General features: G+C 39.0%; 1 protein-coding gene across 2 annotated transcripts in view; it reads right to left on the bottom strand.

The window, feature by feature from the left end:
- LOC117399380 (ALK and LTK ligand 1-like) overlaps positions 1–7729 on the bottom strand; it is a 32269-nt gene extending 24540 nt beyond the window's left edge. The window contains exon 1 of one of the 2 annotated variants that reach the window (XM_033998485.3): positions 7110–7729. In XM_033998485.3, coding sequence (XP_033854376.2) covers positions 7110–7377 — 268 coding nt within the window. In that variant the 5' untranslated portion in view covers positions 7378–7729. The remainder of the gene's footprint in view (positions 1–7109) is intronic. The other variant, XM_033998486.3, reaches the window with a different exon arrangement.
- Positions 7730–19414: the final 11685 nt, after the last annotated feature.

Below are 19414 nucleotides of genomic sequence, written 5' to 3'. Positions count from 1 at the left end.
CAAAAAGCCATACCTCCGACGTGGAAACAAGGCCAAGCGACTCAACTATGCACAAAAACACAGGAACTGGGGTGCAGAAAAATGGCAGCAGGACTGCTCTGGACTGATGAGTCAAAATTTGAAATGTTTGGCTGTAGCAGAAGGCAGTTTGTTCGCCGAAGGGCTGGAGAGCGGGACACGAATGAGTGTCTGCAGGCAACAGTGAAGCATGGTGGAGGTTCCTTGCAAGTTTGGGGCTGCATTTCTGCAAATGGAGTTGGGGATTTGGTCAGAATTAATGGTCTCCTCAATGCTGAGAAGTACAGGCAGATACTTATCCATCATGCAATACCATCAGGGAGGCATCTGATTGGCCCCAAATTTATTCTGCAGCATGACAACGACCCCAAACATACAGCGAAAGTCATTAAGAACTATCTTCAGCGTAAAGAAGAACAAGGAGTCCTGGAAGTGATGGTATGGCCCCCACAGAGCCCTGATCTCAACATCATCGAGTCTGTCTGGGATTACATGAAGAGAGAGAAGCAACTGAGGCTGCCTAAATCCACAGAAGAACTGTGGTTAGTTCTCCAAGATGTTTGGGCCAACCTACCTGCCGAGTGTACCTAGAAGAATTGATGCTGTTTTGAAGGCAAAGGGTGGTCACACCAAATATTGATTTGATGTAGATTTTTCTTCTGTTCACTCACTTTGCATTTTGTTAATTGATAAATATAAACTATTAACATGTCTATTTTTGAAAGCATTCTTACTTTACAGCATTTTTTCACACCTGCCTAAAACTTTTGCATGGAGGTCAGATTTTGGTAGGAAGAATGATTCCTGGGCACCCCTTAGTGGTGCCTCTAATAGTAAAAGCTTTAAAAAAACAAAATAGCTTGGAGGTGCATCTCCTGAGATTCAGAAAGGAGACGTCCACAAACGATTTAAAATGAACAATTTTTTATTGCATTTGACAAATGATCATGCCCATAATGAAACGTAATCTAATTTAGCCCATGGCCTTGTCCATTAGAGCTTGATAGTTGCCCCTATACGTTGTCCTGACTATGATGTAAATGTATATTGATTGAATGATAACTAATGCCAGTGGGCAGGACAAGTGGCACTCTGGGCCACCTTCCCCCAAAAGGACAAGGCCACCTAGCCTACCTTGCAATACAAAATAAATTGCCCAGCCCATGATTAGAATAAATGACATTATATAGAATAGAGAAAAGAAGAATCCCCATAATTAATTGATGGATTTTCATTTGAGGGCTGATCACTGGAGTTCAACCTACCTAATAAAATAATAAAATAATAAATAAAATGAAAACATCTAGCCAGTGGGCAGGAGAAGTGGCCAAGACCACTTTCCCCACTTCAAAATCCTTCACCTTGCAGAATTAAACCGCCGAGCAAAAATCCTACTCACCAGAAAGGCGACAGGAGGAAACCTTAGGGAATCCATGGTCGAGGGTTTACCCTTCCTCTGGGTTCAGAACAGAATACATTTTTCCCTTTCTTTAGTGATTTAGTGCGCTGCTAAAATGTCTGAGTCATTTTTTCCAGATATAAAGTTTGTATGCCCCCAAAGTCCATCGCCCCAATGTCTTGATCATGTGGAGAAATGTTCCTGGACGTAGCTGAAGTGGCGATGCCAATTCTGAAGGAATGTTCGGAGTAATTATCAGGAGGAATCCAGCGTGTAGAAGAGATGCGCGTAGATAGTTGCATTACCAATTCCTGGAGATGACTGATCCTTCTGGGGTGAGGAAAAGGGGTTCAGATGAACTGGCAGTCGGGCGCATGGACAGGTAACTGAAAGAGCAGAGAAAGGACAAGTAATATCATTTGTTCTAAATAACATATGTGTACCCCTTTTCTTTTCCCGGACAGTCTTAGGATGTTTTAAATGTAAGGAATACATGACCTGATGAAGATGGAGATCTCCGATGCAGAGGTCGGAAGATGGCTCGAAAGCTTGGCTCCTAGAGGTGATTTTGCCACAGCGGAGGAATCCGCAGCATGCAGAGATGAGCATTGCTTCCTGGAGGGCGTCTTTGTATAGAGTGAAGCAGCCAGAGTGAAGAGTGTTAACAAGGAATTCCAGGACTTCTTAGTAATGGGCAGGTTGGATGATGGAGGACTGGAAGCAGATCGTTGGATGCTTGTAGCAACATTTGAATCCGTGGGAAGGAAGTTAGAGGGGGAAGAAGAACTTAAAGTGATAACTTCGATAATGGAATGTTCACCGGGCGAGGTAAAACATGAATGGGAAAGGGAACAGAATCTGAGGAACAATTGCCAGGGTGAGTTATAGGTTGCTCGGGTACTTTGAGAAACTGAGTTAGCCATTAGATTGAGTGCTGATTCAGAAATAAGGGAATCTGAGGAGGACGCTGGTTTAATATAGAGATCCTTGAAGATTGAGCATGGTACTGTTAGAGGATCTCCCAGTAGTTGACATGACCGAGCATGATTCAACTGTAATTAAAGAGGGGATGTTCTTAGTAGGGACCTTCTTAATAGAGAAGAGAGACCCAAAATACACAGAGTAAGCAAAAGTACAATTACTGTAGAAATTTTCAGTATGCAACCCGAATTTGATTGCATACTGAATCTGATAGCAATTGCCACCCCATATTATAGGATGCTTGGCTGCTTTAGAAAATGATTAGCCATTAGGTTGAATGCTGTATCACAAATGTGTGTCTATGAATTGGTATCTGATGAGGTCCTTGAACAATGGGCATGTAAACTGGTAGAGAGACTTGTGCTAGCGAGCCAGTAATGGGCCAAAGAGCAAGCCCCTCTTGGGGAGGCTCAGCTCTTTACTGATGGCTCGAGCTGTTAATTATTGTCATAGTTTATGCTAGCCACTGGTGTAGTCGAGCCGGAACCCTGTTCCAGTACTTTTTTCTATAGGCAGATCCTTAACTTAAGAATTAATTTAAGGATCTTTACTGATTTGTTATGAAAATGCTTATATAGAGCTTATATAGAGATTAAGTGATCTCTTTTCTGTGGGGGTGCACTAGGAAAAAAACATCAGTGTCTGATTCTCTACATGCCTGTGACCAGGCTGGCTGGTGGTGATGATGTCATACCCGGAAGAAGTAGCACACACAGACAGTACTGCAGGGTATGAAAGTGTGGCTTGTGCGTTTTATTAATAAATAAACACAAGGTTTTTTAACAAAACAGGAACAAACGCTGAACTCAAAATAAAATGGCACAAGGGCCAAAATAAACAAACACAATAAACAGAACACAAAACAAATGCCGTGCAGGTACAGTGATCCGGTAGGTAGCAGTTGCTTTCTGTATTTCATTCATAGATTTCTCAAACACCATCTCTGTTCTCCACTCCTGAATGCTCCAACCCCTTTCTCACCTGTGATCACCCTATTTATACACCTGTGGCTGGAGCCTTAATTAATCATTTCATCACTTATTCAATTCATGGCTCCAGCCACATTCCCACGTGTTTTTACAGGGAGGATTTTAACTGGCTTCCTGTCACCACTATTCCACACACACACAAACTCACATCCCTGTGCTCACGTACCAATATAAATTAACTCCCCTTTGATAATTAACCCAACCTATACAGTTCCACTTTTGATGGTACACAAATCGGAGTCGCTGATAACCGCCGTGTATTTTACATGCTTGCAGAGTCAAGAGTCACACACATCTCCCGATTCCCGTGCAATTATCTGATTCAGTCGGTTGTCATATTTCAGAAAGAAATTTAAGTAAATCCAGTTCAAACCCGAAAAATTTGAATGAGTGGAGTTTTCACTGTAGATACAGAGCAAAGAGACAAGATATGAATGTCCTGCCTTGCTAAATAATGCAAATAACAATATCGAAATGCCCAGGGTGCAATGAAGTTACCGTTTGAATTATTCATTGATCTGGTGAACTGAGTGTGAATGATTGTATATACGTGCAATTACAGAAGCAGGTGTCTGGAACGAGAATGAACGTAATAGCTGCATGTATGATGAAATACACCTGTTGGAGCGGGGAGGGCCAGCACAGTGCACCACAGCACAGCGGCACAGTGCCACACAGCGGCACACAGCACGGCACCACCCAGCACAGTGCAGCACAGTGCAGCGCAGGCACCTGCCTCCGTTTATCCAAATTGCCAATAACTTTGTCTGCTACACGCCATCCGAAAACCTTAAAGCATGTTTGCGTGGTTCCACTTCAGCAGAGCTCCAAAGTCTGACCCCCCATATTATCAGCAGCATAAGACAGAAGGTAAACGAGACCGATGTGATCAGTTTCACACATACTACATGCATGCCGCCAGTCCCTATATGGTCATGCAGTCCCGATTTCCGAGAAAATATCCCGTGTCCATAGGAAAAAAGCCTTGACATTTATCCTAGGGCATTACCTCTAGCATCCGTAGTGGTTTATTTTATATGTATTTATTTTTTTCTGTCTTTAGCACTGCTGACCCTTGTGCACTGCTTGCAGGGACAATGTTCACGAGACCCAGTCACAGATACAAGTCATATCTAGTCATATTGGAAAAGCATATTGTTTCCTCGCTGCTGCTGTGATGTAATTTGATGGGTATGATTTGGAGTAAAATGTGATGTGTATAATTTAGAGTAAAATGTGGGAGCCAATGGAACGTCAGGAAATTCAGTTAGCTGCACCAACCCCTCCCCCTCAGTTTTTCTATATGTTGGCAAGTATGCATAGTGAACTGAAACAAGTACTGTGGATGAATATGGCAATGTGAAAGTACAATTATTATTATTATTTATTTCTTAGCAGACACCCTTATCCAGGGCGACTTACAATTGTTACAAGATATCACATTATTTTTTTACACATTATTTTTTACATACAATTACCCATTTATACAGTTGGGTTTTTACTGGAGCAATTTTAGGTAAAGTACCTTGCTCAAGGGTACAGCAGCAGTGTCCCCCATTGGGGATTGAACCCACAACCCTCCGGTCAAGAGTCCAGAGCCCAGAGCCCTAGCCACTACTCCATACTGTCGCCCCAATGCAGTGTTTGGAAAGACTGACTTGTAGAGTATGAATGTTGCATTGCAATCTTGCACGTGATCGCTCTCACATTCGGCTACCCATAATACTAGCATTAAATATGCTTCACGGAGCTGTTTCTATGAACTAAGCTCAGTTCAATACTCAATGTCATAAATTTCAAGGAAGAAGTAATAATATTATTAAATTTTCAGAAACACAACATTGTTTCCAATATACAGTTTTCTGCTTATATATTTCTATTGCTTACAATTAGATGGTCATATCTTGTAGAATGCCTTCAGGCTATACTGGGGTGAAGATGCAGTAGCAAACAATGGACAAAGATTAGCTTGGGCAGAAAAAATGCAAACCATTGAATAGTAATAGTATATTAACACAAATTGCTTTAAATGTGCATACTGTGAATACAGTTTTATTTTTCAATGATTTTCTAATAACTTTTTTTTTCTTGAATCCCTTACATTTATAAAAATGTGGATGTTCATTATTTGTTATTTGTTATCAAGTGGTACTGCTCTTTGTTAATCATGGGATTCAAGCATGACTGCTGTTGGTATTCTCGTTCTGCTCTTCCTTCTGAAGCACTGTCAATGCTTTTGGGCAAAACTACAGGACTTTGGACACATGCGTTCACACCATACATTGCCAATGTATTGTTGCCGAATTGATTCTCAGAATATACAATTTTACTGATGTCAAATACATTGTGTAGATTTAAGAATTAAACAGTGGTCTTCAAGGTATATTGTATAAATACACAGTTTAAACATTTTAAACTCAGAGTACAGCCCTGGGCAACATCTGTTTGATATGGAATTTATGTAAGCACATGACACAGCTAGGGATACGTCCCTATCCCCCAAAGTGTATCTCTTCACTTCGGATTTCCTATCTCTATGTATCTATCAGAGTATATTTGTGTAGAATAATACAGGGGAATCCTAACATCTTTGACTAAATTAACAAAATAACCAAACAAATCCCTCTAATTTTAGTAATCTCGCCTCTGGCCATTCATCATCCCTACGCAGAAACTGTTCAAGACAATAACCCCGTTTTAACAGACAGCTGAATTAAACAAAACAAACATCATGTTTTACTGCCATGCAAAAGATGGAACAGGGTACTCTGCTCTAATTAAATCTACTGCTGTTAATGTAATATAATTATCAAATTGATTATTTATTATGACATTCACTGGAATTAAATCGATGAGGCATACACTCCAAACGCAAACCTATGTGCCTAAATACACAAAGTGACCGTTCTGCATCGGTTATCCGAAATCCCTTCTTTATTTAAGAATGAGTTTTTGCAGTCATTCTCGGTGTCCGATGTACAAAGCTAATCAGGTGATTTAAACAAAAACTAAGAAACATAGCAGCGGTTGAATCGTCTAATATTATTTATTTATTTATTTGTTTATTTATTTATTTATTTTGTTTTTGTTTTGTTGCTCTTTTTAGGTTATTTATTCTTGGAAAAAATATGATCCTCTGTTTCCACTGAGGTGTTTATCACAGCTGGATTACTCTGTAAGAAACTAATGGTTACACGCATTTCAATCAAAACTTTCTAAATCATAGCCTTGGGTAAATGTTACATTTTAACGAAATAGAATGCTTTGGTAAAAGCTACCTCTCAAAAAAACGTTTCCAAATGAAATACACTATACACAATACAAGGCACATTATACTTAACTTTCTGCATTAACTAAATGCGTTTGGATTTTGAAAAGAAATACAGAAAGGCAGCAAATAACTTTTTGCCACAAAAAAAAACGTAACTGATTATTTATTTCAACATTATACAAAATGAATATTAAAATAAGTACATGTTGTTAAAAATAAACATCCAAACAAATAAAATAATCAAACAATAAATAAACAGGTATTATTCAGTAACTTGGAATATGTTTTAGAAAAAAACACAAATACAGGTAAAGAGAATTTTGGGAAGTGACCTGACTGTTCCGCTACTTCAGATATCCAAAGAGCCTCAATGAGCGTTATCTATTAGTCAGATACAATAACCACAGGATTAAAGTGTGTCATCAACTCAGAATAAAATGTAACCGCTTACCTATTGGTCTGTTGTTGTCCGGCCGGGGAATAACCAAGGTCTTTTCACTGGAGGAAAATCTGTAGTCTTGATCTACAGAGTACATACCACCGGCATACCGCCGGGAGACACTTGAATCATCTTGATTGTCCCCAATGACCTGTAGGATGAGATCTAGAAGTGTTTTCTTTTCTTTCTGCTTAGATTCCTTGCTGTCCATGCATTGACCCGAGGTGACCAGCAGAAAGATAATGCCCAGGACTATGTGCCATTTCCTTTCAGTCTGCATCGCTTACTATCTGCATATGCAAATAAAGATACAGAAATATATATAAAGCTCCTGCTTCTGATCCACACTTTTCATCTGGTTTCTTTTTTTCTTTTTGTTTTCTTTTTACATGGTCTGACTATTCACCCTAATTGACTGAACAAACTCCCCTCCCACAGCACTGATTTAATTCCATAACTCACATCTCCCTAGCCTAGGACGGATTTATAGCTACGGATTAGAAAAAGGTCTTATCAAAGTAACACACTACAATCCAGGCTTTAGTTCAGATTTACTTTGCACTTATCCTCACATTATCAGTGAGTCTATGCAACAATGCCAGAATATTTTGTTCTAGTTGTTTTTAAAAACGTCCAGATGCATTACTGAATGAAATTGTAGTGGGAGTGGCATAAGATTTTTGCATAAACGCTTGTGACTGATGCTTATACTGTATAGCCTCCTGAACGACTGTTCACATAACTCAGATGTTATTTAATATCCACTTAAACTACCATACCCACACGAGTAACTTATATAAGGCCATATATGCTTAATTATTCTTAGCATTTGGGGAAAATGCTAGAGCACATAAAGAAAAGTTAGTCATTAGCCTATTCCGTACATATCTATTGTCATTTATTTCAGTGAAGTGCGGTTCACTTATTTTGGAGAAACAATCAGAAAAGCACATTAACACTTCATTAGAAAGCAATATATTCATGCAGTTATTACTGTGAAATCTGTCACCGCATTTCCAAACATACATGCGAAACTATTGCCAAGGATTTTCTGATGAAAGGACTAACGTTATTGTCTCATCGCTACGTCTATTGTTGGCTATATGGGGTTTTGGAGTTTTTGTAACTTTATGCTAGGTAGACCCCACATAATCGTCTACTTCACTAGTGGTAGTTATCTGCAGACGGAACAGTGAAACGCTAACAAAAGGCTACCATGTAAAGGTTAAGAGAAACTGCATGTGGGACTGTAAACTATTATGATGTCCATTCTGAACTATTTCTAAGTTAGCATTCTTCAACATGAACCCTATGATCTACCGCATGTGAACCCAGACAGTATTTCCACAACTGCTGCGATGGGTTTAAACTGAAACAAAAAGAAACAGCAGCAACACGAAAATCATCTAAATGGTGTTAAACAACATTGCAAAATAAAATAAATATTGTATTTCATAACTTACACTTTAAGATCTGGTTGAAAACTTTTTGTTTTGTTTTGTTTGAAGTCTGCAAAAAAAGTCGAATCAATCAACAAAAACAATCTCCCCGGTACTGCTAATTTGTTTTTTGAAGGAGTTAGCAGCCTGTTGGTCCGTGCGTTGTATTGTTTCTGGCAAAAAAAAAACCCATACAGTTCTCATATATATGTTCAGCAAGTGCTAGTTATTTAATACTATCGACTTACTGGGTGAAGACATTTTGGCATTCTTTCTTTTGCTCGTGGTCGCTCCCTTTGGCAGGTGCCCTTTTTCGGCAGTACATCACAATTAAAGTCAATATTAAGAACTGCTGCAAATGCTTTTGTAGCAGGATAATTATATTCGTCTGAATACGCCCGTTTATTGTAGCTGCAATAGAACTGGCATGAGTCCTACACGTTTCAGGGATCCCGCTGATGAAAGATAGCCTACCTGTAATCAGAACAGATATGTCCCAACCTACAGACTGTTGCTTAATTAGCTTTACAGCTGACCCGACCAGCGGGTACATTGTTCTTAAAACTAGTTTGTTTTTTTCCTAAGAAGTCAACCAATCAGTTATTTATCTGACCTGTGACGCTCATGAAAAAAAGGTCACTGCTTAGATGTTGATATTTCTAATCTTATTATTAATTAGTGATCTAGGAGACGCTTTTTTATCCAACGCGACTTACAGAGGCTAGGGGTTGAACTATGCATTACAACTGCTGCTGCACTTACAATAGGACCTCCGTTTTAAGTCTCATCTGAAGGATTCACTAGACCACCAAGCCTCCTAAATCTACACCATGTTAACAAACAAACACTGTTTTATGATGTTATCAGTTGCAAATAACTTTTAGCATGTTACTGTTACTAAATTAAAATGTATTGTTGTTTTCATAATTGTATGCCTGTACATAATATCAAAAAGGTTAGGCCTATCCATCTGTGAACACGTTTACTAGAAGCAATACTTCTGCACATCACACCTAATTCCTTCACACAATCAGTGTCCTGGTTTTTATTTAAATATCAATTTTTTATATAATATTTGGGAAAATAGTGGTCTTGGTCAATAGTTTGTGTTGTGGATCCCTAATATTGTGCTCAGATTGTTGATCAGGTTCTAATTGGCTTATTATGATACTGTACTATTGTACCCCCAGCGTCAGAATGCAGAACCACACACACAGCAATTTTTATCTTTGTTGCACCACAGCTGTGCACATAGCATTGTGGAGTTTACACAGCAATATGGAGGAAGTTTAGTCACGCTGTATTTACATTATCAGCTATATAGCTACAAGGAGGTGAAACCCTATTTCACACTAAGTAGTATTGAGAGACCTTATTTAGAAAACTGCAGTGTGTGCATATCCTCATAAGACAGTTCCATCAATAGCCTCTGTGCTCTTCAAAATCTTTTACTGTCATTGCAGACAGTGACACCATAGGGGGCTGGCGGTGATTTTACATGGCTGGCTACAGCCATCATATATATTTAAAACGTCTGAAGTTGAAAACCTGTGCTTTTCAGAAGGGAATCCCGAAGATGAGACCAAGCGGACACCTGCAGGACTGGCCTTTGTGTTCCGTGGTCTGGTACCTTACTGACATCGGCTCTCGAGTGTCGGGGTGTAAAGATTCAACTGGTACAATTTTACAATTAAATACATATTGTAGACACATTTTATCCAATAGTGGGGTCTATTTGATTAATCTAAACAGTGGCAGATCTTAATACCTATATCCTAATATTTCTTAGCCTCATTTCACTGTACAGGATTTAGATCCACCACTTCTTGTATGTGTAAAAGACAAGTTATGCTGTACTCTGATATCATAGGATTATAGCAATCACAGAGAAAGTTTGTTTTTGGTCAGTAGGTATTCACAGCTCTCAACATCTTGTTTAAAGTTATTTCTTAATTTATTAATGGATAAAAAAAAGACTAGACAGAGAAAATTTACTTTAGGAATTTTTTTTTAATTGTTTTTACTAAGAATTGTTACATGCACAACACAGAAGTGTATGCAATGCACACACATCATTCCCAATCTCCCTTACACAAAACAAAAAATGCTAATTATAAACAACCTTTTTTCAGTTTATAATTGCATATACCGGTATATCCTCTGCAACCATCATTCTAGCTAGATAACTGACACCCAACAGTCACACAGTAATTCAAATACAGTCTAATAAGTTGTTAAGGATTTCAATAGATAGGCCTTTTATGTGTTCTTCAATAAATTGTGACAGCTGTTGAGACAGTGTTATCTTAAAATGAGGGTTTTAAAGATATCTCTAAATCATTTAAAGATATATTCAAATAACTGCCTGTTCATTTAAAGATATCTGTAAATCATTTGAAGATATCTTCAAATAGCTTCCTGTTCATTTAGAGATATTTCTAAATAACTTCCTGTTCATTTGATGATATCTTTAAATGGAGAGGAAGTCCATTGAAAACATAGAACATTTTCACAGGAAGTTATTTTGAGATATCTTGAAATGGCTTAGAGATATCTTCAAATGATTTAGAGATATCTCTAAATGAACAGGAAGTTATTTGAAGATATCTTCAAATGATTTAGAGATATCTTTAAATGATTTAGAGATATCTTTAAATGAACAGGATTTAGAGATATCTCAAAAACATTTAGAGATATCTTAAAACGATTTAAAGATATCTAAAAATGCATTTTAGATAGCTCATTTAAAGCTCCATTTAAATATATCTGTAAATCATTTTGAGATATCTCTAAATGTATTTTAGATATCTTAAAATGATTTAGAGATATTTTAAAATATTTGAAGATATCTATAAATTAATTAGAGATATATCTAAATGATAATTTGGCTTGCCATATAAACGTGTGTGTCATAAACTAGAACATAGATGGAAAGACAACAAATTACAGGTCCATTATCTCACCTGGAAAGATATTCTTTTTTAAATACAGGACTGTCTTCAGCTAGATCAGCATACTATTCAAATCAAAACAAATATGAATAATCCTTCATTTATTTGAGACTATAGCTAAATTAACAAATATGAAAGAGGGTGCCTGCTGTAAATACATTATCATCAACAAGCTGTCATGGGTTTATTTATCACTAAGAGAAAAAATAATTGATTGATTAAAATAACTATATCTAGGATTAATACTTTAGTACTAAGTATTATCAATAGTTACCCTTTGTCTAGTATTGTTCCTAACTCCCTTAAGTTTGCTGTACTATGTTATCCAAAGTTCTTAACAATTTAATGTCTATTTCTATTCAACCCTTTTAGAGAGAGCAGTCGATAACCAACTTAATACATTTTTTGCAGTATATAATATATATGAGAATTTGTTATCAGGCTTCCGCCCTGGTCATAGTACTGAAACTGCACTTATTAGAGTAGTAAATTATGTTTCGTCATCTTCTGATATGGGCTAACTTTCAGTTCCCTTTCAAGTCAAAGACGAACACCAACATACTTTTAGGATATGCCTGCCACAGGTCAGGTACTTACTGAGCATTTTATGTCAGAGCTGCCGGTAGGCCCCTCCGTGGAGTGACGTCCTCGGTCCCGCCTCACTGAGGTAATAAATAGTCACTACATGGAGTACTCATTCTATTTTGCTTCTCACCATCAGGTAGATAAGGTCGCTATAACTAATCTCTCCAGTTGTGTGATTATATCTTTGAAAAAGAGCTCTCACTTCGATTTTCTGCTAATTCCATGGCAAATATTGCTGGAAGTAAGTTTAACTTGGCTTCTGAGGACTGAGCAAATGCTGCGCAATTGCGCTCCGTTTAAAAAAAAAAAAGAAAAACTTTCTTTATTTCAACAGCCTACATCGCCCTCTGATTGTAGGCTGCTTTCTAGCCTACAGCATCTGCTCTTTTTGTTTTTTACTCTGCTCTTGCAGTTAAAATAAACAATAACAGAGAAAGAAAGTCACTGCCGTACCCGCTGTTGAGTTGATGCAGCTGGGCGTACTATTGCCCTCCCACGCGGTGTGTGGCTTAAAAAAAAGTATGCTCTCCTTTTTCTATCTCTCTCCTTTGTAGACCTGTAGCTGTGCTCCGCAACGCTGTAAGCTTCGCACTGCCCCGATTGTGTGACTACTCACGAGCCAGGCTTATACTGTCTGTAGGCAGTGCCCCACACTGCTGCAAGGTGCGCGCTGCATCAGTTGTGTGACTGCACATGGTCCAGACTAGACAATGGCCCAGCAACCTCAGTGCTTACGCCCCTGGTGCTTGGTGCCTTCGGTGCCCTTGGTTCCTTCGGGGCCTCGGTGCATCGTTGCTTTGGCGCCCACAGTGTTTCAGTGCCTCAGAGCATCGGTGCCTCTGTGCTTCGGTGCTTGACGCTCGCCGCCCTTAGTGCCATCAGTGCCTTCGGTGCACTTGACGCATTTGGTGCCTTAGAGCTTGACACCTCAGTGCTTCGGTATCCTCGGTGCTCCATAGCCTCAGTGCTTTGGCACCATCAGTGCTTAATCGCTCTCTGCATTGGTGCCCTCAGTGCATAGCTGTCTTGGAGCCTCAGAGACTGATGTGACCCCAGACTTCTTGGAGGAGGTTCAATCTTCCTGGCACCAACCAGCCTCGGCGTAGTGCGTTTCCAAGCATGCAGCCCCTCTGGCCTCCTTGAAAGGTGCAGGGGTGCTGGGGCTAGCGCAGTTTCCACCGGTGGACTCCACCATAATGGCCCTGGTGCGAGCCCGGTTGAAGCGCTGGCGTCCGGCTGTAACTACGGTTACCCAGACAATTCCAATCCCCTCTGCACTGTACGGTGACCTGAGGCATCACCTCCAGGCTTCTGCAGTAGCCAAAACCCGGGGCCGTCCACAAGGACTGGGAAATGCTGGACGTGGAGCCCCAGCACATCAGCAATCTGGGAAGCAGTTTCAGAGGAAATACCCCAAACAGCCCCCTAGACAGGCTCCTCTGCAGCCTCAGCAGCCCCAACAGGGCCCCTGAAGGCTTGCGGCCTCAGATCCATCCCTTCTCCCAACACCAACTACAATACTGGTGCAATTGCACCTCAGACTCCTGGGTGCTCGCCACCGTACAAACCGGTTACACGTGGGACCTCCTCAATTACATCCGTGAGGGACCCTCTCCAGGTCTTAGGGAAGAAGTAGATACACTACTTCAAAAACAAGCTATCAGTCTCGTAGAACGCACCTCTCTGCAAGAGGGGTTCTACTCAAGATACTTTCTGGTGCCAAAAAAGGACGGGGTCCTTCGCCCCATCCTAGACCTGACACCTCAACGGGTTCTTGAAGGAGAGGAGGTTCCAGATGGTCACACATCCCCACATCCTCCAATCAGTCCGGCTGGGCGACTGGTTTACCACTGTGGACTTAAAGGACACGTACTTTCACATCCCTGTTGGTCCTGCGCACAGAAAATACCTCCACTTTGCCTTTCAGGGAAGTGTTTTTGAGTTTTCCGTGCTGCCATTCGGCCTTTCCTTAGACACCCGCACATTTTCAAAGTGCATGGATGTCATCCTAGCTGCCTTGTGACTGCAAGGGATCATGGTGTTGAACTACCTGGATGTGACAGAAATATAATGAGTTTTGGTGTAAATCTCCCTCCCGACCTGTGAGGGCGCTAAGCAGCGAAAGGGGAAGTCTTTGGACGGGCTGGCCTGACATTTCTTTCCCCAGGCCGGGAAGTCGATCAGTCTGGAAGGCGAGACTCCATTGCAGGAACGTATTTACCCGGAAGGGAAACGACATAGCAGTTGCAGACAGTAGAGACAGCTACACTTGTTTACCAAGGGGTCAGGCGTGATAGCATAAAGGGGACGGAGGATGGTAAATCTTTTCCTTCGCTTGGTTAAAAAACGACAAGGAACTCTGGAATGTGATCAAGAGGAAGATGGATGGTCACAAGCCATCAAACAAAGCTGAGCTGCTTGAATTTTTGTGCCAGGAGTGGCAAAAAGTCACCCAACATCAATGTGAAAGACTGGTGGAGAGCATGCCGACGCATGAAAGCTGTGCTTGAAAATCAGGGTTATTCCACCAAATACTGATTTCTGAACTCTTCCTAAGTTAAAACATTAGTATTGTGTTGTTTAAAAATGAATATGAACTTATTTTCTTTGCATTATTCGAGGTCTGACAACACTGCATCTTTTTTGTTATTTTGACCAGTTGTCATTTTCTGCAAATAAATGCTCTAAATGACAATATTTTTATTTGGAATTTGGGAGAAATGTTGTCAGTAGTTTATAGAATAAAACCAAAATGTTCATTTTACCCAAACACATACCTATAAATAGTAAAACCAGAGAAACTGATAATTTTGCAGTGGTCTCTTAATTTTTTCCAGAGCTGTATATATATATATATATATATATATATATATATATATATATATATATATATATATATATATATATATATACAGACGTGCTCAAATTTGTTGGTACCCTTACAGCTCATTGAAATAATGCTTCATTCCTCCTGAAAAGTGATGAAATTAAAAGCTATTTTATCATGTATACTTGCAGGCCTTTGGTATGTCATAGAATAAAGCAAAGAAGCTGTGAAAATAGATGAATTATTGCTTATTCTACAAAGATATTCTAAAATGGCCTGGACACATTTGTTGGTACCCCTTAGAAAAGATAATAAATAATTGGATTATAGTGATATTTCAAACTAATTAGTTTCTTTAATTTCTATCACACATGTCTCCAATCTTGTAATCAGTCATTCAGCCTATTTAAATGGAGAAAAGTAGTCACTGTGCTGTTTGGTATCATTGTGTGCACCACACTGAACATGGACCAGAGAAAGCAAAGGAGAGAGTTGTCTAGGAGATCAGAAAGAAAATAATAGACAAGCATGGTAAAGGTAAAGGCTACAAGACCATCTCCAAGCAGCTTGATGTTCCTGTGACAACAGTTGCAAATATTATTAAGAAGTTTAAGGTCCATGGAACTGTAGCCAACCTCCCTGGGCGCGGCCGCAAGAGGAAAATCGACCCCAGATTGAACAGAAGGATAGTGCGAATGGTAGAAAAAGAACCAAGGATAACTGCCAAAGAGATACAAGCTGAACTCCAAGGTGAAGGTACGTCAATTTCTGATCGCACCATCCATCGCTTTTTGAGCGAAATTCGGCTCCATGGAAGAAGACCGAGGAGGACTCCACTTTTGAAAGAAAAACATAAAAAAGCCAGACTGGAATTTGCTAAAATGCATATTGACAAGCCACAATCCTTCTGGGAGAATGTCCTTTGGACAGATGAGTCAAAACTGGAGCTTTTTGGCAAGTCATATCAGCTCTGTGTTCACAGACGAAAAAATGAAGCTTTCAAAGAAAAGAACACCATACCTACAGTGAAACATGGAGGAGGCTCGGTTATGTTTTGGGGCTGCTTTGCTGCGCCTGGCACAGGGTGCCTTGAATCTGTGCAGGGCACAATGAAATCTCAAGACTATCAAGGCATTCTGGAGCGAAACGTACTGCCCAGTGTCAGAAAGCTCTGTCTCAGTCGCAGGTCATGGGTCCTCCAACAGGATAATGAGCCAAAACACACAGCTAAAAGCACCCAAGAATGGATAAGAACAAAACATTGGACTATTCTGAAGTGGCCTTCTATGAGTCCTGATCTGAATCCTATCGAACATCTATGGAAAGAGCTGAAACTTGCAGTCTGGAGAAGGCACCCATCAAACCTGAGACAGCTGGAGCAGTTTGCTCAGGAAGAGTGGGCCAAACTACCTGTTAACAGGTGCAGAAGTCTCATTGAGAGCTACAAAAAACGTTTGATTGCAGTGATTGCCTCTAAAGGTTGTGCAACAAAATATTAGGTTAGCGGTCCCATCATTTTTGTCCATGCCATTTTCATTTGTTTTATTATTTACAATATTATGTTGAATAAAAAATCAAAAGTAAAGTCTGATTTCTATTAAATATGGAATAAACAATGGTGGATGGCAATTACTTTTGTCAGTTTCAAGTTATTTCAGAGAAAATTGTGCATTCTTCGTTTTTTGTGGAGGGGTACCAACAAATTTGAGCACGTCTGTATATATATATATATATATATATATATACACGTTAAAGCTATGTGTGCAAAAGTTTGTATGTTCAATCAATGAAAGTGTCATTCATATCAACTACATTTTTTTCACGATAAAAATGTGTTTGTTACACATAAATATATATATATATATATATATATATATATATATATATATATATATATATTTTTTTTTTTTTAAAGCTTGCAATATAAACCCTGTGTGGGAATCGAACCCAAAACATGCTTCTCATGCAACTTGCAGTGCAGTTTGTACTTCCATTTAGCAGTAAATTTACAGTTTTTAGCAAGTAACGAGATGGACGAGATTTTGTAAATAATTATTATGTATTATCCCGATTGTATTGAAACACTTCTTTTGATTTTGCTAACTATCATAATAAGCTTAATCTGTTCATTTAGTATATTGTAACTTGTAACTATTGACCAAAAGCAGTGTCACGGCGGGCAATAGTTAGATCTATTTTTTGGTCCTGTGATGGGGTTTTAATCAATCATGCCAGAATTTCTAAGGACGGATTCACACACACACACATATTATATATATGCAGGCAATAAAAATGTGCATTATAAATATCATATTGGAGATACTGAAATTGAAGAAGGGAACTATGAAAACAGACCTAGGAGTTTATGTTGACTCAGAAATGTCTTCATCTAGACAATGTGGGGAAGCTATAAAAAAAGGCCAACAAGATGCTCGGATATATTTTGAGAAGTGTTGAATTTAAATCAAGGGAAGTAATGTTAAAACTTTACAATGCATTAGTAAGACCTCACCTAGAATATTGTGTTCAGTTCTGGTCACTTCGTTACAAAAAGGATATTGCTGCTCTAGAAAGAGTGCAAAGAAGAGCAACCAGAATTATCCCGGGTTTAAAAGGCATGTCGTATGCAGACAGGCTAAAAGAATTGAATCTATTCTGTCTTGAACAAGAAGACTATGCGGCGATCTGATTCAAACATTCAAAATCCTAAAAGGTATAGACAATGTCGACCCAGGGGACTTTTTTGACCTGAAAAAAGAAATAAGGACCAGGGGTCACAAATGTAGATTAGATAAAGGGGCATTCAGAACAGAAGATAGGAGGCACTTTTTTACACAGAGAATTGTGAGGGTCTGGAACCAACTCCCCAGTAATGTTGTTGATGCTGACACCCTGGGATCCTTCAATAAGCTGATGAGATTCTAGGATCAATAAGCTACTAACAACAACGAGCAAGGTGGGCTGAATGGCCTCCTGTCGTTTGTAAACTTTCATATGTTCTTATGTTCTTATGTTCTTTATATATATATATATATATATATATATATATATATATATATATATATATAGTTGTAGTCAAAAGTTTATGTACCCCAATGGAAATATGTAATTTCTAGAGATTTCTCAAAAACAAAAAAATGTAGGAAAAATATTTTGTAGTAACATTTTTGCTTTTGTGGATGAAGAATTTTTTTTTTATGTCTACAATTCTTTATTTCAGCATTTTTATTTGCAAAACTCCAAGACCATACTTCACGCCCTGGGACACTGAAGAGTGGAACCAGACTTCACCTGAGAATTATCTTTCAAGAAGAAATGTCATCTGTGTAAGCATGCCTCTTTTGTGATGTCAGATGTCCCAATGAAAAATAACCTCTGTGACAGATTCTTTAGAAAACACCAATGACCTGTGTTAAGCCTACTCGTTAATTGCAAAAAAAGATACAATTTCTGAAAAATAATTTTTCCTTGCATGAGCTACTGTAGATTGACCTTTTCCAGTTCATAAAATGTCTTATGTTCAGATTTTCTGACATATAGCAAATCCTATTGGGCTACTAGCTTATCTTGCAATATAGGTCTGAAGTATTTTGTTGCTGAGGAATGGGATGCACTGGGTGTAGATTTGCTTCAGAACCATATGGCTCGAGTAGGAGTGGTTTCAGAGCTTATGATGAAGGAATTATGATAATGAAGGCTCAGGTGTTAAATCTCCAGAAGTGTTTGCTTGTAGTACATCTTCAGTTGATTGGATTAGATGCAAGGTGGGGGTTGCAATCCTTTCTTTCCAGTGGATGAGCAATATACTGTATATGTGTGGGTTTGATGGAGGGCTATTTAGAAATGAAAAATATCCATCAAACAATTCAGTACTTAAACAGTGTTGCTGACAATGTAGAAAGATAGGGGAAAACAAAATAGCACAGATAAGATCAGGAATACGGATGTGTTATATTACTCTAAAGGAATCCTTTTTATTGTTGCTGTTGCTAAAACAGCAGCAGTATTTCCACATCTGTATATATCAAGGAAATGCTTACACTGGGCTAAACCTTTGTTGTGCATGATCAATAAAATGTATATTTATAAGTTAAAATACACATTTCACAGATAATTGGTCAACTTGTTTGCATGTTTTTTTTATGTACAGCTTTGTTTATTCTACTGTGAGGTTTGGATTTTTAAAGACACCATAAAGAAAACTACTGCAGAAAAAATATTCACAGTGCAGATATGAAACTTATCAGGTGCAGGCCATAAATGAAAGTCCACAAGATCCTACCACCACAGGTTGTAAAAGGCTTTGTGCTGACACATGTGAGCTTTATTGCATTAACTGGCACAATTTGTCTTGTAGAAGCATCAAGATGTGGGTTTCTTTCTAGTCTGACGTCATCCCTAGAGCTAGCCTGTCACACATGGTGTTAGAACGGGGACAACAGCGCCTCCGAGACTCAGGCCAGAAAGAGTACTGAAAAATGGAAAGTGGTTGTCTGCCCTTTCCAAGAGGAGGAG

Source organism: Acipenser ruthenus, chromosome 4, assembly GCF_902713425.1.
Source record: "Acipenser ruthenus chromosome 4, fAciRut3.2 maternal haplotype, whole genome shotgun sequence".
NCBI lineage: Eukaryota > Metazoa > Chordata > Actinopteri > Acipenseriformes > Acipenseridae > Acipenser > Acipenser ruthenus.
The sequence above is the reverse complement of the archived record's forward strand: the minus strand, read 5'-3'. Positions and strand labels throughout refer to the sequence as shown.